The sequence below is a fragment of the Ostrea edulis genome, chromosome 5 (assembly GCF_947568905.1).
Source record: "Ostrea edulis chromosome 5, xbOstEdul1.1, whole genome shotgun sequence".
In the NCBI taxonomy this organism is placed as follows: domain Eukaryota; kingdom Metazoa; phylum Mollusca; class Bivalvia; order Ostreida; family Ostreidae; genus Ostrea; species Ostrea edulis.
The window spans coordinates 91,737,476-91,754,487 of record NC_079168.1 but is presented as its reverse complement, the minus strand read 5'-3'; the positions used below and the strand labels follow the sequence as shown (position 1 = coordinate 91,754,487).

The 17,012-nt window shown below is 35.3% G+C and overlaps 2 protein-coding genes across 2 annotated transcripts in view; one reads left to right on the top strand and one right to left on the bottom strand.

Moving 5' to 3' along the window:
• Positions 1-1,187: 1,187 nt before the first annotated feature.
• LOC125649782 (39S ribosomal protein L49, mitochondrial-like) lies at positions 1,188-10,356 on the bottom strand. The gene is made up of 4 exons (XM_048877557.2): positions 10,191-10,356; positions 5,128-5,296; positions 3,751-3,872; positions 1,188-1,394 (listed from the first exon to the last, which is right to left on the bottom strand). Exons 1-4 carry the CDS (start codon positions 10,287-10,289, stop codon positions 1,245-1,247), a joined length of 540 nt encoding a protein of 179 aa, XP_048733514.2. The 5' UTR covers positions 10,290-10,356; the 3' UTR covers positions 1,188-1,244.
• Positions 10,357-10,393: 37 nt separating this feature from the next.
• The window catches only part of LOC125649771 (mitogen-activated protein kinase kinase kinase 11-like), a 51,582-nt gene continuing 44,963 nt past the window's right edge, over positions 10,394-17,012 (top strand). The window contains exon 1 of the mRNA XM_048877515.2: positions 10,394-11,520. Within this exon, the coding sequence (XP_048733472.1) occupies positions 10,803-11,520 (718 nt within the window). The 5' untranslated portion in view covers positions 10,394-10,802. The remainder of the gene's footprint in view (positions 11,521-17,012) is intronic.

The following is a 17,012-nucleotide window of genomic DNA, read 5'->3' as shown; positions in this document are numbered from 1 at the left end:
GTTATTAATTTTTTAAACAGAAAAATATCTATGATCCTTATCAAATTTTGAGTAGTATATATATCTTACATTTCTAATGTTTTTGCCTTTGATATCTTTACAAATTGTAATGATAGCTATTTTCTCACAGAATGTGTTGCAGTCATAAAGAAGAGGTACTGTGAGCAATGCTCACTAAGAATATCCCCCGCTTACCCCATTCTCCCAAAGGGTGTTTTTAATAGGTATAAATTACCTCTTTCCCGAGTGTAAAAATATGGTATGCCTTTGTAGAAGAAAATGGAAGATATAGTCCGAACACAAATCCATGGTATAAACCTATAATTTTAACCTTGAGATCAAAGGTCAAGGTCATAAAGAGGTCATGAATGTACACAACACAGTCTCATGGTGATACACCCATGTCTTATGGCATGACTATGTCAAAACCCTATAATCAATTTTGACCTTGAGGTCAAAGTTCAAGGTCATATAGAGGTCATGAAGGTACCCAACACATCGTCTCATGGTGATACACTCATGTGTCAAATATGGTATGCCTGTGTCAAAGTACAAAGAAGTCATGGCCCTGGCACGAATCCATTGTAAAAACCTTTAATTTTGACCTTGAGGTCAAGGTCATATAGAGGTCATGAAGGTACTCAACACATCGTCTCATGGTGATCCACCTGTGTGCCAAATATGGTATGCCTAAGTCAAAGAACAAAGAAGTTATGGCCCGGACACGAATCTGCACAGACAGACAGACAGACGGATGGACAGATAGAGTGATTCCTATATACCCCCCTGAACTTCGTTCGGAGGGTATAACAATGCAGGTATGAATCTTGATAAATATTGTATGTCTATTTTAATTCCAACATAAATGAAAGTAGAATGTATATGTAAAAATAAAATTTCATTTTTGAAAATTCACGAGTGTATGACAAGCAACATGTCACGCTGGCATACTTTTCATGAAGCGCTAATGAGCTGAATGAAGTATGTGGTCGTGAAATGTCGCAGTTCATACCGTCACCTACATTCAAACACAAAACTTATTTCTTAAATAGATATTATTTTATATACATGTAAATGATTGATAAACAAAATGACAGAAGAGGAATTTATGATGAAGATGGTAAAATATAGTATCCCGGTAATATGCAGACTCAACAAAAGCTAATTAACAAATATAAAGTCATCAGTTTATTGAATGGAATATTTTATTAACAAACTTTGAAACAGATACATAGAATGCCATTTTAAAATCCTTTCTCCTTCAAAAATTCCACCACTTCTTGTAAATAATCTCCCCTGACGACGACTTTGTTGTTGATTTCATTGATTTGAGTGTAATGCTCCTTTGAAGGATGTTTTCTGGACAGAAATTCCTTTAAATCGGCAGAAAATAGCTGAAAAATACATCCAGTTTAACTCAATGTAATATATGATATTAATAAGTTGCTTTTTGAGACACCTGAGTCAAAGATTAACATAATATTTAAATTCCAACAGCTTGTTTTTTCAATGATTAAAACAGTCCTGTAAATTTCTACATGTAATTTATTTAGATCAGATGTTGAAACAACTCCCCATGTATACTCATTCAAAGAAGAGGATTAATATAAAATACCAATAATTTCTTCTCCTTCCAATTAACGAAGTATTTTCATATGAGCAGGTTTTTTTTTTTACTACACCACTTTAATAATCAGTGTCAAATAACTGCTCTAGAAATGTATATAGGACGGAAAGAAACTATATCATATTGAGAATGAAAAATGCTCATGCTACAAAATCCAATGTATTCAGAGAGGCAACAGTAAACATCCACAGGAATACAATGGCCCGGGCAGTGTTTTTTTCGACACTTTCTCTGATATCGGAGAGATTTAAATAAAAGTTCTTCTAAGAAGACTTTGTTAAACATCATGATATTGAAGACAGATTTCACTCTAATGAATTTGAGCAGCAAAATTATTACTTTTCATAATATGCTTGGCACCAACACCAAGTTTGATGATCCTAGTATTATTAGTACTGTTTTTTATCCCGACCTTGACTTTTGAACTTGAGAAATGACAGGCATCTTCCTCTCCCCATGTGTACCATGTATGATTATTCAAGTCTTATCGGTACTCTTTTTATCCTCCACACAAGGTGCTGATGGATCAACAGACAGACACACACAAAAACATAGCATCATACCATAATACAACCCGTCTAGGATGGTTGAATATATGTATCAAGTTTGATTATCATAGTCTTATTCTGTTTCTATCCATAAGTTTGACCTTGAAAATCTAAAGGCTTCTTCCCCCTAATTTTGGGGAATGTGTACCAAGTTTCATGATCCTAGTGTATACGGATGGACAGACGCACATCTATGATGGTTGAATATGCATGCATATCAAGTTCTATTATCCTAGCCATATTAGTACTGACTCTATTTCTCTTTTTTTGTGTGTCTAGAAAATTACCCTGTGTTGTGTACAACATGTGTTACATATTGACACAAATGACCTAGTTTCTGAGAAATCTGGAAAAGATGTTCTATTTTAAAAACACTGTTTGGGAGAGTTCATCAAAAAGGTGACGTAATAACCTGTTTACTCATTCTGTACACTCTCTAGGAATAGAATTCTCTAGAATTTTATTTTAGTATAATTAGGCCGTTTTAAAATTTTGAGGTAAGAGGGACTCTATAGAATGACATTGGATACATTACCAAGGGCTGGACTCAATGGCCGATTTTAACAGCACTATTTATAAACAGGCTTACTCTCATGTGTGAATACAATTCAGCAGTAAACAAACTGTAACATTAAGGGAGAAATGTAACAGACCAGGATTCGAAACCTGTGCCCCCTAAATCTCTAGTCAGGTGCTCTACAAACTGAGCTATCTGGCCACCGGTGTTCGAACCCGGCTGACCGCTACAAAACAATGGACACTGCTTTGTGAACTTTGATTACTGTGTAGCGGTCGGCCGGGTTCGATCACAGGTGGCCAGTTAGCTCAGTTGGTAGAGCACCTGACTAGAGATTCAGGGGGCCCGGGTTCGAATCCCGGTCTGGTCCGTTGCATTTTCTCCCTTTCCTGTTACATTTGGTACCGTGACCAGCCCCTGGAACTGACAGGTGAAAATGCCTGCCAGGGGATAAAGATCCTGGGTTGATGTCTTCAGGGTGTGAAGACATTTAAGGAGGGAGGAATGTAGCGGTCGGCCGGGTTCGATCACAGGTGGCCAGTTAGCTCAGTTGGTAGAGCACCTGACTAGAGATTCAGGGGGCCTGGGTTCGAATCCCAGTCTGGTCCGTTGCATTTTCTCCCTTTCCTGTTACAACTGTATTAAAGTTAATATTTTTCATTGATATATTTTACAGTAAATAAATTGTTAAATCTTTGAAATCGTATGATTGATTTTTGCAGGACTTACAGTAATTGTGACCCTTAACAATAGGCTTCTTCCTCTAATCGATGGGAACATGTGTAGATTGAAGATTTTAGCATTATAAGTACTGTTTTTATCTGATCCATAATGTGGTGACACATGAATAATGATATGACTCATCTATTATGGGTGTATAAAAATCACTGATGACTTAAATCTAACAATTTTGGAGATTATGAAGTTTTCAAACACAGTCTTTTCACAATGATAAAACTCTCCAGCATTTTAGTAGCTTACAAATGATTTCTGCCTAGTGATAAGGAAAGAAAATTAGTAAACAGAATTGAGTAGAAATCTACACAATAGAATTTTACCTGCAAGTCTCCATCTACCTTCAGAATTTTTATTCGTTCAAGTGGTCCTTTCTTTATAAGATATACAGGCATGTTGTGATTCCTATTTCTGTGAATGAAGTATGGCAGCTTTTTGGCTTCTTCTGCAACAATATGCACACCCTTTAGTCTTCATAAATATGAAAGCAAATGCACATAGGTTAAGTCTGGAGATACGAATTTCAATAATTCAATAGTACACATAGGTCAAGTCTGGTAGATACAAATTTCAATAATTCAATAGTACACAAAGATCAAGTCTGGTAGATACAAATTTCAATAATTCAATAGTACACACAGAGCTACATATAAGTGCATTGTTGTTTTTTCTTTCCATTATTATTACAGTGTAAAAGTCAAATGAAAGTGTACAGGTATGTAAAGGTACATTCACATTGTAAACATAAGAAATACCTTAGTTGAGCATTGTAAACATAAGAAATACCTTAGTTGAGCATTGTAAACATTAGAAATATCTTAGTTAAGCATTGCAAACATTAGAACTAGAAAAATAAAATTTTTAGATTGTGTCCATGACCCTTTGAGTCTTTGCAAATTTTGTAATACAATACTGCATATATTTAAATCAAATGTTAAAAACAAAATAATTATTCTTATCAATTTTTATGTAGCTACATTCAAAATGTGTTAGTGTTAAATCTAAATCAAACTAGCATGGCGCTGTGCCATGCCCTTTTTTCTCTATAAAATTTTAAAAATATTTGTTAATTAAATTAATTCACAAGGTTGATTGAAAAGTTTAAAATCCAGGCAGCTGGTATTAACTTTTAAAGATGCTAAATGATTATTCTATTACTATCATAGTATGATACAATGAAAGTGCCCTGGAATTGTCTTGCCGCAACGAAAAGCAAAACCAGGCAATTTAACTGTGTATCAGAGACCCGTATATTTTGTGCCGAAAGTAACTCGGACTTCCTGTGACATCACTATAAACTTGGTCTATTTTGCAGGACGTTAAATTTATGCAAAATGAATGAGGCTGCCCAAGGGGAGAAATATGATGGGGAGATATGATGTTTGAGAGAGAGAAATGAAGTTTTATCATCCCTGGCACATGACTATGTAGACCAATCAGATAATGCGTTGCATAGAATTCTCATACTGAGGTATAATAATACCTGTAATGACATGCATTCTGACCTGTTGGTGTTCATCAGTCTAGGGAGTTGGATATTATACTGACCTGTTGGTGGGAACCAGCCTGAGAGAGATGGATATGCTACATATAGTGTACTGACCTGTTGGTGGGAACCAGTCTAGGGAGTTGGATATGCTACTTAAAGTGTAATGACCTGTTGGTGGGAACCAGTCTAGGGAATTGGACATTATACTAACCTGTCTGTGGGAACCAGCCTGAGGGAGTTGGATATGCTACATGTTGAGGAGGTTCTGGAATCATTTTGGCATGTAGAAATTTTTCAACATGCTTAAACTCTTCTGTTGACTCTTCATATTCGACATTTTGTTCGGTGGAAGTATGGTTTGCTTGGCTACAATACTTTACCTGCAAAATATGTTTATATTATTATGAAAGTTATATGAAAAATCACTGAGAACTTTTTACATTGTGAAAATATCCTTTTGAAGACCACATTTTTTTAAATAGTAAGGCTATAAGGAAAATGGTATTCCATGAACTAGTTACCTTCTCCTAACAGTAGAATGTACACACAGATCACTTAATACAGTGGACACATTTCTCTCCACATGGAGCAAATTTCTGTGTTCTTTCAAAAAACTGTAGATTTTCATACATGTACCAATTAACTTATTTTAAATATAAGAGGATTTTGCACAAACAATGGTGTATTATGAATTATAGAAGTGTGTAATTTTATACATACATGTCTCATCATGTAAATTTGAATAGCCAAAATTGAAGTTATTGTATTCAATGTATGTTCCTCAACATAATTTATTACACCCTATCAACATGTTGCTTTTGTGTGTGTGTGTCAAACTGTCAATAACTCATAATGTATGATAAAGATCGATAAATAGCCCCAAGCACATGAGGACTAACAACTTGAGCCAACAATAAGAACAAGAGGCCCATGGGCCACATTGCTCACCTGAGTCACCTTGACTCATATTTAAAGATTTACATGCAAATAGGAAAATTTTCAAAAATATTTGAAGTTTGTGAAACCTACTCCCAGGGGGCCATGATTTTTACAAAATTTAATCTGCACTTTGTAATGGAGCTTTTATGTAAATGTAAACTTCCCTGGCCAGTGATTTTTAAAAAGAAAATTTTTAATGATTTTTCCTATATATTTGTATGTAAAAATTTTCTTCCCTACTGTGGCCCCATCTTACCCTCGGGGACCATGATTTTAACAAACTTCAATCTGCACTATGTCAGGGAAATTCTGTGCAAATGTAAACTTCTTTAGCCTAATGGTTCTTAGGCAGAATTTTTTTTTCTATTTATTAGTTATGTAAAATTTTGATCCCCTTTGTGGCCCCATCCTAACCCCAGGGGTCATGAGTTTCACAAACTTGAATCTGCACTATGTCAGGAAGCTTTCATGTAAATCTCAGCTTTTCTGCCTCAGTGTTTCTTGAGAAGAAGATTTTTCAAGATTTTCCCTATATATTCGTATGTAAACTTTGATCCCCTATTGTAAATAATAATAATAATAATAATGTCCTTTATTTAAACAGGATAGCACAATTAGTTTAAAACTAGTATACATTGTGGTCCTGAAAACATATATACAGACAGCAGTATTATACAGATACAATACGGAAGACGTTTCTGAGTGAAGACGGCCTGGAATAAATTTAGGGAGGTACTGCCTGTCCTCTCTTCCCGTCATCTTTCCTATAAGACCCGTGGCAGGTTGTACAGTACATATCTGCGTAGCGCAATGCTGTATGCAAGTGAGACATGGCCCTTGCCAAAACCAGACCTCCTTCGCCTACGACAAAATGACAGAGCCGTGGTCAGACAGATTTGCAGGGTAAAGCCAGTAGACATGGCTAGTGTCAGATCAAGCGAGCTACTGGCACGACTTGGGATCGATGACCTCGATGCTATCCTGCGGGAGAAGAGGCTACGCTGGTTTGGGCACGTTGCTAGATCCAGTGGGGCAATCAATAATGTCTTTAATATGAAAAAAGAGGGAGGACGACAACCAGGAAGACCAAAGATGACCTGGAAAGCACAGTTAGAAAAAGACCAGCGTGAGTGGGGACTTCGTGATGTCAACCCCGTGGACAGAGATGCCTGGAAGTCAAATGTTAGGTCTGCCATGCATGCAGCAAGCCAGTTACCTGGAAGGGAGCCCACTGCTGTGGAAAATGCACCAAATCCTGCACGTTAATCAAAATACCGATGATGATGATGAATATAAAATAGAATATGAAGATATGTTGTATACATACATGTATGCTATTTACATATTTAAAACTGAAAATAAAACAAAATAAATAAATAAACAAATAAAAATAAAACTGAAAATAATCAGAAACAAATCTATATGGTTTTAATTTCCCGAATGAAAAAAAATTCTAAGATAAGCGGATTTAAAAGTTTCCAATGTTGGGTAATATTTTAAGAATTCAGTCATATCATTGTCGTCTCATCTTACTCCTGGGGGTCATGATTTGAACAAACTTGAATCTGTACTATGACAGAAAAATTTCATGTAAATTTCCACTTTCCTGGCCCAATTTTTGAGAAGAAATTTTTAAATATTTTCCCTATATATTTGTATGTAAAACTTTGATCCCCTATTGTTGCCTCATCTTACCCCCGGGGGTCATGATTTTAACAAACTTCAATCTGCACTATGTCAGGATGCTTTCATGTAAATTTCAGCTCTTCTAGCCCAGTGGTTCTTGAGAAGAAGATTTTTTAAATGACCCCACCCTATTTTTGCATTTTTGTGATTATCATTCTTTTGAAGGGGGCATGGCCCTTCATTTGAACAAACTTGAAAGCCCTTCACCCAAGGAAGCTTTGGCCAAGTTTGGTTATAATTGGTATAGTGGTTCTGGAGAAAAAGTCGAAAATATAAAAAGTTTACAGATGGACAACAGGCGATCAGAAAAGCTCACTTGAGCTAACAAGAGTATCACAAACGAGACATAATACGTCTGTGAAAATGCTTACATAGGGTGTTTTTCTTAATAAACTGCATTCCATAAACATGGAGCCATATGGGCAGTATTTCTGTTGGTGATTTAGCCGGATTTGAAATGAAATATTTAGAGTTTATATGTGAACCGGATGTTGACCCTACATTAGACACAGGGTTGTTAGTAGCAGTGAAACATCTCAGGATCTTAAAAAACAGTATAAAACTGTACTTCCTCTTAGTAAAGACTGTTATTCACATGGAAAACTGCCATTAGTAAGCCGCACTTTTAGGAGAAAAAAATGAACTTTGTTTTTCTCATTTCGTTTCTTGTCAAAGTTGAATTTTAAACAATAAAATGTTAAAATAAAATAAAATGTTTTCCCGACCTACCTGCCCTATTTTTTTCAGGTTGGAATAGGAAACACATGATTTACTTATCTTGGCTTTTTCTACAAAATTCACACACGTGTGACTTTGCTTGTATCAAGATTCTCTTTGATAGATGGTCCTTCGTTTATATGTCTGAATCAAAAGTACGTCTATCCGACCATGTTTTAGTATCCGGGTATGGATGTAGACCAATGCCTTTCGCTTCCATGAGCACTGCCATTATGATAAACGAAACTTTTAGGTTAAAAGAATATTCTATAAAAACTCAATTCGTCAAGAAAACAAAATCTAAAACAAGATGTTTGTGAAATACAAATGCCCCCGATAATGGCTAATTCCGAAGATAGCCAAGGTCACAAGGACAAATATCTTGGTACCAGCAGAAACATCTTGTCATAAGAAATGCTCATGTACAATATGAAAGCTCTAATATTTACCATTTAGAAGTTATGACCAATGTCAATCAAGGTCAAAAGGTTTAGTACAAATGGAAAGGTCTTGTCACAAGGAATACTCATGTGAAATATCAAAGCTCCATCACTTACTGTTCAAAAGTTATTAGCAAGGTTAAAATTTTCAAAATGTAGGTCAAACTCCAAGGTCAAGGACTCAAGGTCACAGGGTCAAAAATATTGGTACCCACGGAAAGGTTTTGTCACAAGGAATACGCATGTGAAATATCAAAGCTCTAGCACTTACTGTTCAAAAGTTATTAGCAAGGTTAAAGTTTCAGACAGAATTACAGAATGACAGACAGGACAAAAACAATATGCCCCCCCCCCCCCCCCCCCCCCCCGATCTTCAATCTCAGGGGCATAAATACCGATTAATTCAAATTGGATTAAAATTTTAATAATCGAGCGCTTAGAATGTGCCAACAAATGACTGATTTTTTATTATAATCGATGATTGAAACACCACTCCAGTATATGGATATAGTAAATTCGCCCTGTGTTATGGTTGACAGGTCGACGGTTGACAGTTCATATATTTGTCAATCGTTGACAGGTCAACAGTTCATAAATTTGTCAATGGTTGACAGGTTGACACTTCAAATATTTGTGAACAGTTGACATGTCGACAGTAAAGCATCAACTTACCCTCCCCTAGTGACACCTGGAGAAGTGTCAACTGTCGACCTGTCAACCATCGACCTTACCCTCCTCTAGTGATACCTGGAAAAGTGTCAACTGTCGATCTGTCAACCGTCAACCTTACCCTCTTCTAGCGATAACTGGAGAAGTGTCAACTATCGACCTGGCAACCTCTAGCGATACCTAGGAAAATGTCAACTGTTGACCTGTCGGCAGTCAACCTCTAGCGATACCTGGAAAAGTGTCAACTGTCGACCATCAACATAAATCATAAAAAGTTTCCATTGCAGACAAAAGCAGCGATTACACCGATAAATGTGTGTTAATTCATAGCAAAAAACATTTAACATGAACTATTTGTCCGTATACTACTGTTGAGCCGTGCATTGGATTTCAGCCTCGTTTCCTCTAAGGAAGGAACATTGATATGAAATTTCTTGACTGTGTTGTAAATTTTATAGAGACAAATCGCATCATGCTGAATGTGTGTTGAACTTATTCAGCATTGCACCGAATTTGCCATTATTTTCACTAAAGACACCAAAACAATCCTGTTTATGGTAATGTCTACTTTCTGAACTAAAGATAGATATTCGCGTTTTAGCAAGAATATCTCGCTAAAGTCGAAGTGTTCCCAACCTGCTTAACATCTTTGCTAGCCAAGGGTGACGCTTCACAGCGTTTCTCTGAAAAGAGAAACACCGTGGAGTGTCCCCCTGTGACCCTTAGCTAATCTAGCGAAGGGCCAAGTTACGATACAGGGATCTGTGAACATTTTATCCTCACCACAACTCTGTGCAAGAAAAATAAAAATAAAAACATTTACATTCCCAAAGTCAATGGCCCTTTTTCTCAAGTTCTGCAAAAGAATCCTCTGTTTAATGAATGAGAGTCCAGAGACAAACTTTTTCATGGGCGCTGCCATTTTTTTTAAAATTCAAGTCTCGTGAGATTCTCGCTTTTACGACATTTCCATTTACCTACGACTCTTTTATTTACATATAAAAGGAAGAATGAAATAATCATTTTAAAAATGAATATACGTTATGCCTACTGTGATATAGTCCATTTTATAGAAATTAATTAAATACAAAAAAAAAATCAAAATACCGCACCCTTTTTTGGCCCCAAGGTCAAAGTACCATAAGATGGCGGCTATTCGGGGTCTTGGAAAGACAATGGTGTGATAATGCCAAAGCTGCTAGAAAACAGGCGATTTGTGCCGTGATTGAAGTATTGAGTGAAAAAATCTTTTTGAAAATGTGTTTAATTCATTTGGAAATTTATTCTTAACGTAAGTTAATGGCTAAATGTGGGGTAGTTTTGACTTTCTTATACCTAGCACTTGATGGATTAATCTACCCCCAAATTCTCAAAACTCCACCAGAGTTGGTGTTGGTTTTGAATGGATACCGTGTTGAATTGAGAGCATGTGCTAATGCCTAGTGCATTTTTGTCACTTTCATCTTCGATGGCATCGAGAAAATCCAATGCATACAACACTAAAGGTAGCAATGAGAAGTATTGGACAGCAATATTTGATTATGAAGCCAAAAGAGAGGATGAGTTGACATTAAGGAAAGGTTGTCAGGTGGAGGTCCTGTCCTATGATTCCCACATTTCAGGGGATGAGGGATGGTGGACGGGACGGGTGGGAAACAGTGTTGGTATTTTCCCCAGTAACTTTGTCACCAACAACCTCAATTTTAGTTTCCCAGAGGAAAAAGTTATTCCAGATAGACCATTTGAAATTGATTTTAATGAATTACAGCTGGAAGAAGTTATTGGCATTGGAGGATTTGGCAAAGTTTATAGGGGTCTGTGGAAAGGAGAAGAAGTTGCTGTGAAAGCTGCTAGACATGACCCCGATGAACCCGTTAGTGCAACAATTGAAAGTGTCAGACAAGAAGCCAAAGTATTTTGGTTGTTAAATCACATAAATATTGCTTCATTAAAGGGAGTGTGTTTAAAGGAACCCAATTTATGTCTTGTGATAGAATATGCAGCGGGTGGATCATTAAATCGTGTTTTATGTGGTCGAAGAATTCCTCCTGAAATTTTAGTGCAATGGGCCATTCAGATTGCTAGGGGTATGCACTACCTGCACGAAGAATCTCCGATACCTTTGGTACACCGTGATCTGAAGTCAAGCAATAGTAAGTATATATAATGCTAAATGAGTAATAAGTGGTTGTTAGAGTAACATTTCTGCAGCACAATATCACAGTCACACCAATAAATGTGGTCAAATTAATCCACTTTGAAATTGTGTCAAGATACACACAATGATATAATTATATCTGTAAGTCCATGTAATTAAACTAAAACATATAACTAAATTTTAATAATTATAGGCACTTGTCAAATATGAAATCACCCTTTTAAAGGTTTTGAAGAAAAGTCTACCTGTAATTAATACCTACTGAAAGTAATTGAACCAGTTCTGCATGTACTGCTGCAGATGCTGTGTAAAGTTATTTGTTTATATATACCTATATGGGTTTCCATGTAGTAAAGGATACCTGCATTTATTCATTGTGCATAATCAGATTAATGGTGAATATTAATAAGTTTTTGTTCAACTGAGCTACATATATATGCATGTATTTTGGTTGATCCAAAAGCACTTTATTAGTCAGATATTAAATTTGTTGTTCTGACATTGTGTGCTCTTGTTAGTTCCAGTCTATAAAAGGCAATTATTAAATGTGATCTCAGTTTATTTTACATGCTTGACCTAAATCATGTTTTCAAATCCTCTGATAAATTGTTTTATTTATGGTATCTTCTGCAATACTTACCTGATGATCAGTAACATATGTAGATGAAGTAAGCAAACTGTATCCCAATAATGTAAATTTATATGTCAGAAGTGAATGTTAACAATATGGGTATTGCTTTCATATGAAGATTTGGCTTGTGATAGATATAGTTCAAATATACACATTTGCTTGGACATACTGTGTAAACAGATTTGATAAGCAAAGTACATATTTATGTGGAATATCTATAGACTGAGAGTACATGTGTCAGATACTCAAAATATGAATGGGCAGATTGTACATGTATGTATATATAGTGTCATAGGTCTGAACTTGATTGAGAAATTCTTTATATATATTTATTATATATATAGATGTGTGCATGTGTGTGTGTGTGTGTGTAGAACATCATAATAAGTTTGCCATTGAAATTTAAGGATTTCTTGGGAATATTTCCAATTTTTCCTCAGCATTGTGCAAAACAGGTGTGCAAGTTTCACTGAACTCTGATCATTTCAGAGTGGCAAACAACCATTTAACAAGCTAAGTTTAAGAATGTTATCACCCACCATGTAAAAACTGGGAAGCTCTTTTCAAGGGATGCAATGAGTGTTTCTACATGCGCTGTAGCTATCTACATTTAGATACATTACAGTATGGTAGCCTGGGACTTCTAGAGATTGCATTACATGTTGAGCGTGTTCATCTGATTAGCAAAAACAACCATTAATTATGGGAAAGGCAGTGAAAGTTGATTAAATGAAGATTTTATGCAGATTATGAAATACTGTATTCATTTGGTTTAAATTTAGTATGTGGAATTCCCCCAGAAATGAACAATGCCTTTTCATTTTTTGGTCACGTAAAGATAATTAATTGTATTTGTGGAAGTACATACTTAGTATGTATAATTGTATATACTTAGATATACTTTGTATATATGTATATACTTATATATAGATAAGATAAGTTTATTCCAATTTTGGGCCCAGAGAGCATAACAGTAAGACAGTTTATAAAGAAGGAAATTCAAAAAAGAAAGAAAGTTTACAACATTAACTAGACTGCAAACTGCATGTGGATGCAGCATGTTGGGGAAACAAGTACATACATATATGAATTGCTAATCATGTATATATACAATTAGATGGACAGTATCAGTATTATACCAATATATGAATAATAAACTATAATGATTTTTGCAGTTTTAAAGCATCACTTCTTTTTCTGAAAGTTTGCACTAAATATTCACTCCATTTGACAATTACTGGTTTGTCTTCATTAATCATCAACCAAGTAAATTTGTCCTTATTTGTTAGATAGATAACATTTTTGTTGAGCTTGTATATACCATTAAAAAACATATTTCTCTCTTCAACATAGAATGGACAATCAGTAAGGAAATGAAATTCATCTTCAACACAATTAAGGTTACATAATTCACATATTCTTTTGTTTCTTTCCAAAGAAATCTTCTGGCCAGAATTGGTTTTTGTAAATTCACACCTTCCTCTTTCAATTCGAAAGTCATGTGCACTAATTCGAAATCTACATAGAGTTTTTCTTAATTCTAGGGATTCTAAAAATATATAACTTTCCATAGTAAAGATTTCTTTATACAAAAAATATGTTGTGAGTTTTCCTGATTTCTGACCCTCTTCACGTTGTTTTGACCAGTAAAGTAAAAATTGTTTCCGTACCCGATTCTTCATTTGTTTTTTGAAAAATGAGAATTTGAGATTTTTACAATTGGGTACCAAAATGCCCATTTTTTCCTTAAAATAATTAATGTTTTTGTACCAACAATATATATCTTATATGTTTAGATATGTATATACTTATATATACTTTGTACATACTTAGATACTGATATATATATGTCATTTGTGTACAGTCCTGTTTTGTTTTTGTTTTTTCATTGAACCTAGTACATTGTCAACAATGTTAAGAGTTGCATGGGTATTGGGTATTGTGGGTGAAAACCATATTGCCATATTGATATATTGCATTATTTAAATGATCAAGAATTTTGAAGCTCTGATTGGTCCAGATGATCTTTTCTGGTGTGTACCTCAGAGTGAGTTCACATCAATATTAACTTTAGAAAGGTTATATTTGAGATTTCTATCTTGACCAACCATAGATTTTCTGACATTTTTATCAAACAGCTCTTTTAAAGCATACATGTACATTGGTAAATCAAATTCAATACTGTTGATGGCCATTGAGAATTATTAGGCCGTCATTAAAAATTTTTTGTTTGATGTACTCCGACCCACATTTTTCAAGTCAGGTAGGTAGGTTGGTATTTTAAAAAAAAAAAATTTTGAATGTCATCATGGTCGTGAAAATTTTCTGATGTTTTCATTAAACACATAACGCTGCTAGACAGAATAGAGTTTAGAACATTCATTTTGTACACATTGTTTATAATACACGTAAATTTTCCAATGTCTCCGGAAATTTACTCAAGACGTTTTGCTTTCGTCACGGATGAGGACCTCTACAGTTGTTAATAAATAAATTAACATCCCTTTTTATTACCACCGATCGATTCCAGATGACATTCATATTAAACACTTTAATGTCATCCATGAATATCCAAGTGAATTGCATGATGACGGCAATTTACAATAAGTTTTAATATTGCCCAATATAATTTTAATGCCGACTTCCCCACATCGTTCAATTTTTAGTGACGACAATGTTCCATTCGCGTATCTTTAAAATCAAAGTAGAAGTGTCTTTCACCTATTGAATTGTCATAACATTTAAATAATCCCATATCAAAATACTACGCGTGCTTTTTCAGAAATATTGACCATCAACTTAAACGCAGACTTGTGGTCCGCCATAATTTTGGTGTGCTATCCCACGTGATTTTTGATTTAAGTAACATGGCTTTCAAACTTCTGTACACTAATACGATCAGGTCTCGACGGGGGAGTTCGTAGCTTTTTGCTCTATCTTGTTGGTAGATAAGTGGTAATTTGGAGCAGTTATGCGGTATATTTGATCGTTCATATAAAAAAGTGTTTGAAAAGTTCCCGGATTAACAATGGTCATTATCAAAGTGAAAGTAGTTCAACCGAAAGACGCCCAAAGGACATTTTGATAACAAAAATTTCGTAAAACAACTAGTCCAAATAAAATAATGGCATCAAGTTTAAAACTAATTCGAAGAATGTCTACTTTCCAGGGAGCAAAAACCAAAAAAAATTAAAATTTCCAAGTGCGGAAAAAATGATCGGGTCGCCGGGGTCGGGGCAAATTTCACAGGTCGGTTGGAGTACATCAAACAAATCAATTTTTATTTTAATTTAAGCCTTACAATCAAATCATTATGAACTACAATGTAAAAAATAGTGACGGGCCAATTATCGCTGGCAATGAAATGTTTATCACATTTAAAAGGCCTCCTGATTTCAATTATTGAGTATTTTTTCATAATCGATCAATTAAAAAGAGAAAGAACATGAAATAATTATGAATGACCTGCTATTTTTCACTTCTGTGAAAACAATATGGCAGCACTAAAGAAATTGAAGCATATTGTCAATGAATGATGATAGAAATCAATACTAACAACAGTCTTCGACGTTAACCGGTGGCCCGATGCCTGAGGCCAGTAAAATCGGAATCGGGCTTCTAAAAATATTTAACAGAGGAGTCCGGAGCGCCTGTAAATGTTTTATTGTATGTTTTGTATATATTACAAATATAGCGTGAGATTGACTCAGACTTTGTCATGACTTTCATGTAGCAATGAAATTTCGCATCGAAAAATGATCAACCATCCTGCCTTTTATGAAGTATAGGGAGGCACAGGCACTGGAAGTTAATGTAAATATATAGTACGTGCATATATAAAAATTACATGCACATACTATATATTTACATTAACTTCCAATGTCCGTGTTGGGATTCCCGTGGGGTTTCGGATTAGAATAGGTCCTTAGTACCCCTTGCTTGTCGTAAGAGGCGACTAATAGGGGCGATCCTTCGGATGAGATCGCAAAAACCGAGATCCTGTGTCACAGCAGGTGTGGCATGATAAAGATCCCTTCCTGCTCGATGGCCATAAGCGCCGAGCATCTAGGCCTAAATTATGTAGCCCTTTACCGGCAGTGGTGACGTCTCCATATGAGTGAAATATTTTCAAGAGGGACGTAAAATAATATTCAACCCGTGTAGGGAGGGGTCTCGTCAGTGAAATTCCAAACCTCACAAGCGTATTTTGCAATCACAACCATCAGATCCAAATAAATAAAAAAAACCAAAAAAAAACCCAGTAGTACAAGGAGAAAAAGAGATTGACAAGTTAAGCCCCATTGGACCGAGGGTGGGCCTTTACTGAGATTTAATTCGGGAGAAAACAATGTTTTGTACCTGATGTATGCAAAACACAGTAGAACATGAGCTTCTGATGTCATCTGTTGAAAAATAAAATAAGATATAATAATGTCAGTTGTTCTTTAACTATGGTCATCTGGATATGTATTTTCCTACAGTAGAACATGCTTGTATCTTGCAAATGACATGTGGTCAAATTAGAAAAAACACATTTTGGGTCATTAAAATATCGCAGACTGATGGGCATATGTTAATTTCGAGCCCAGCTGATATATATATTGGTGTGTGTGTTTATATTTTATTTATATAAGCGCCTAGGTGATTGCGACCATTATACAACTCGTTCCCAAGACGTTGCAGGTTTTACCTAACAACACAGATACATGTATCCGAGGGTATCGTTCTTATTATGGTTGTGAGCTGATGTTTTGGGAAATTTACGATCAGAATTTGAGAGAAAACAGGCCAATTTTCAATTGGGAATGGGTCTTTTTACTGGACCCTGCATATTAAGCCATGGTATATATGTATGA

What these genes read in the sequence shown, in the direction of transcription:
- LOC125649782 (XM_048877557.2), bottom strand. Translation starts at nt 10,289, where the DNA reads ATGGCAGCGCCCATGAAAAAGTTTGTCTCTGGACTCTCATTCATTAAA. An exon ending in AGGCTGGTTCCCACAGACAG is followed by an intron (nt 3,873 to 5,127) that starts GTTAGTATAATG and finishes ATATTGTTGCAG; the next exon opens with AAGAAGCCAAAAAGCTGCCA. An exon ending in AGGTAGATGGAGACTTGCAG is followed by an intron (nt 1,395 to 3,750) that starts GTAAAATTCTAT and finishes TGTATTTTTCAG; the next exon opens with CTATTTTCTGCCGATTTAAA.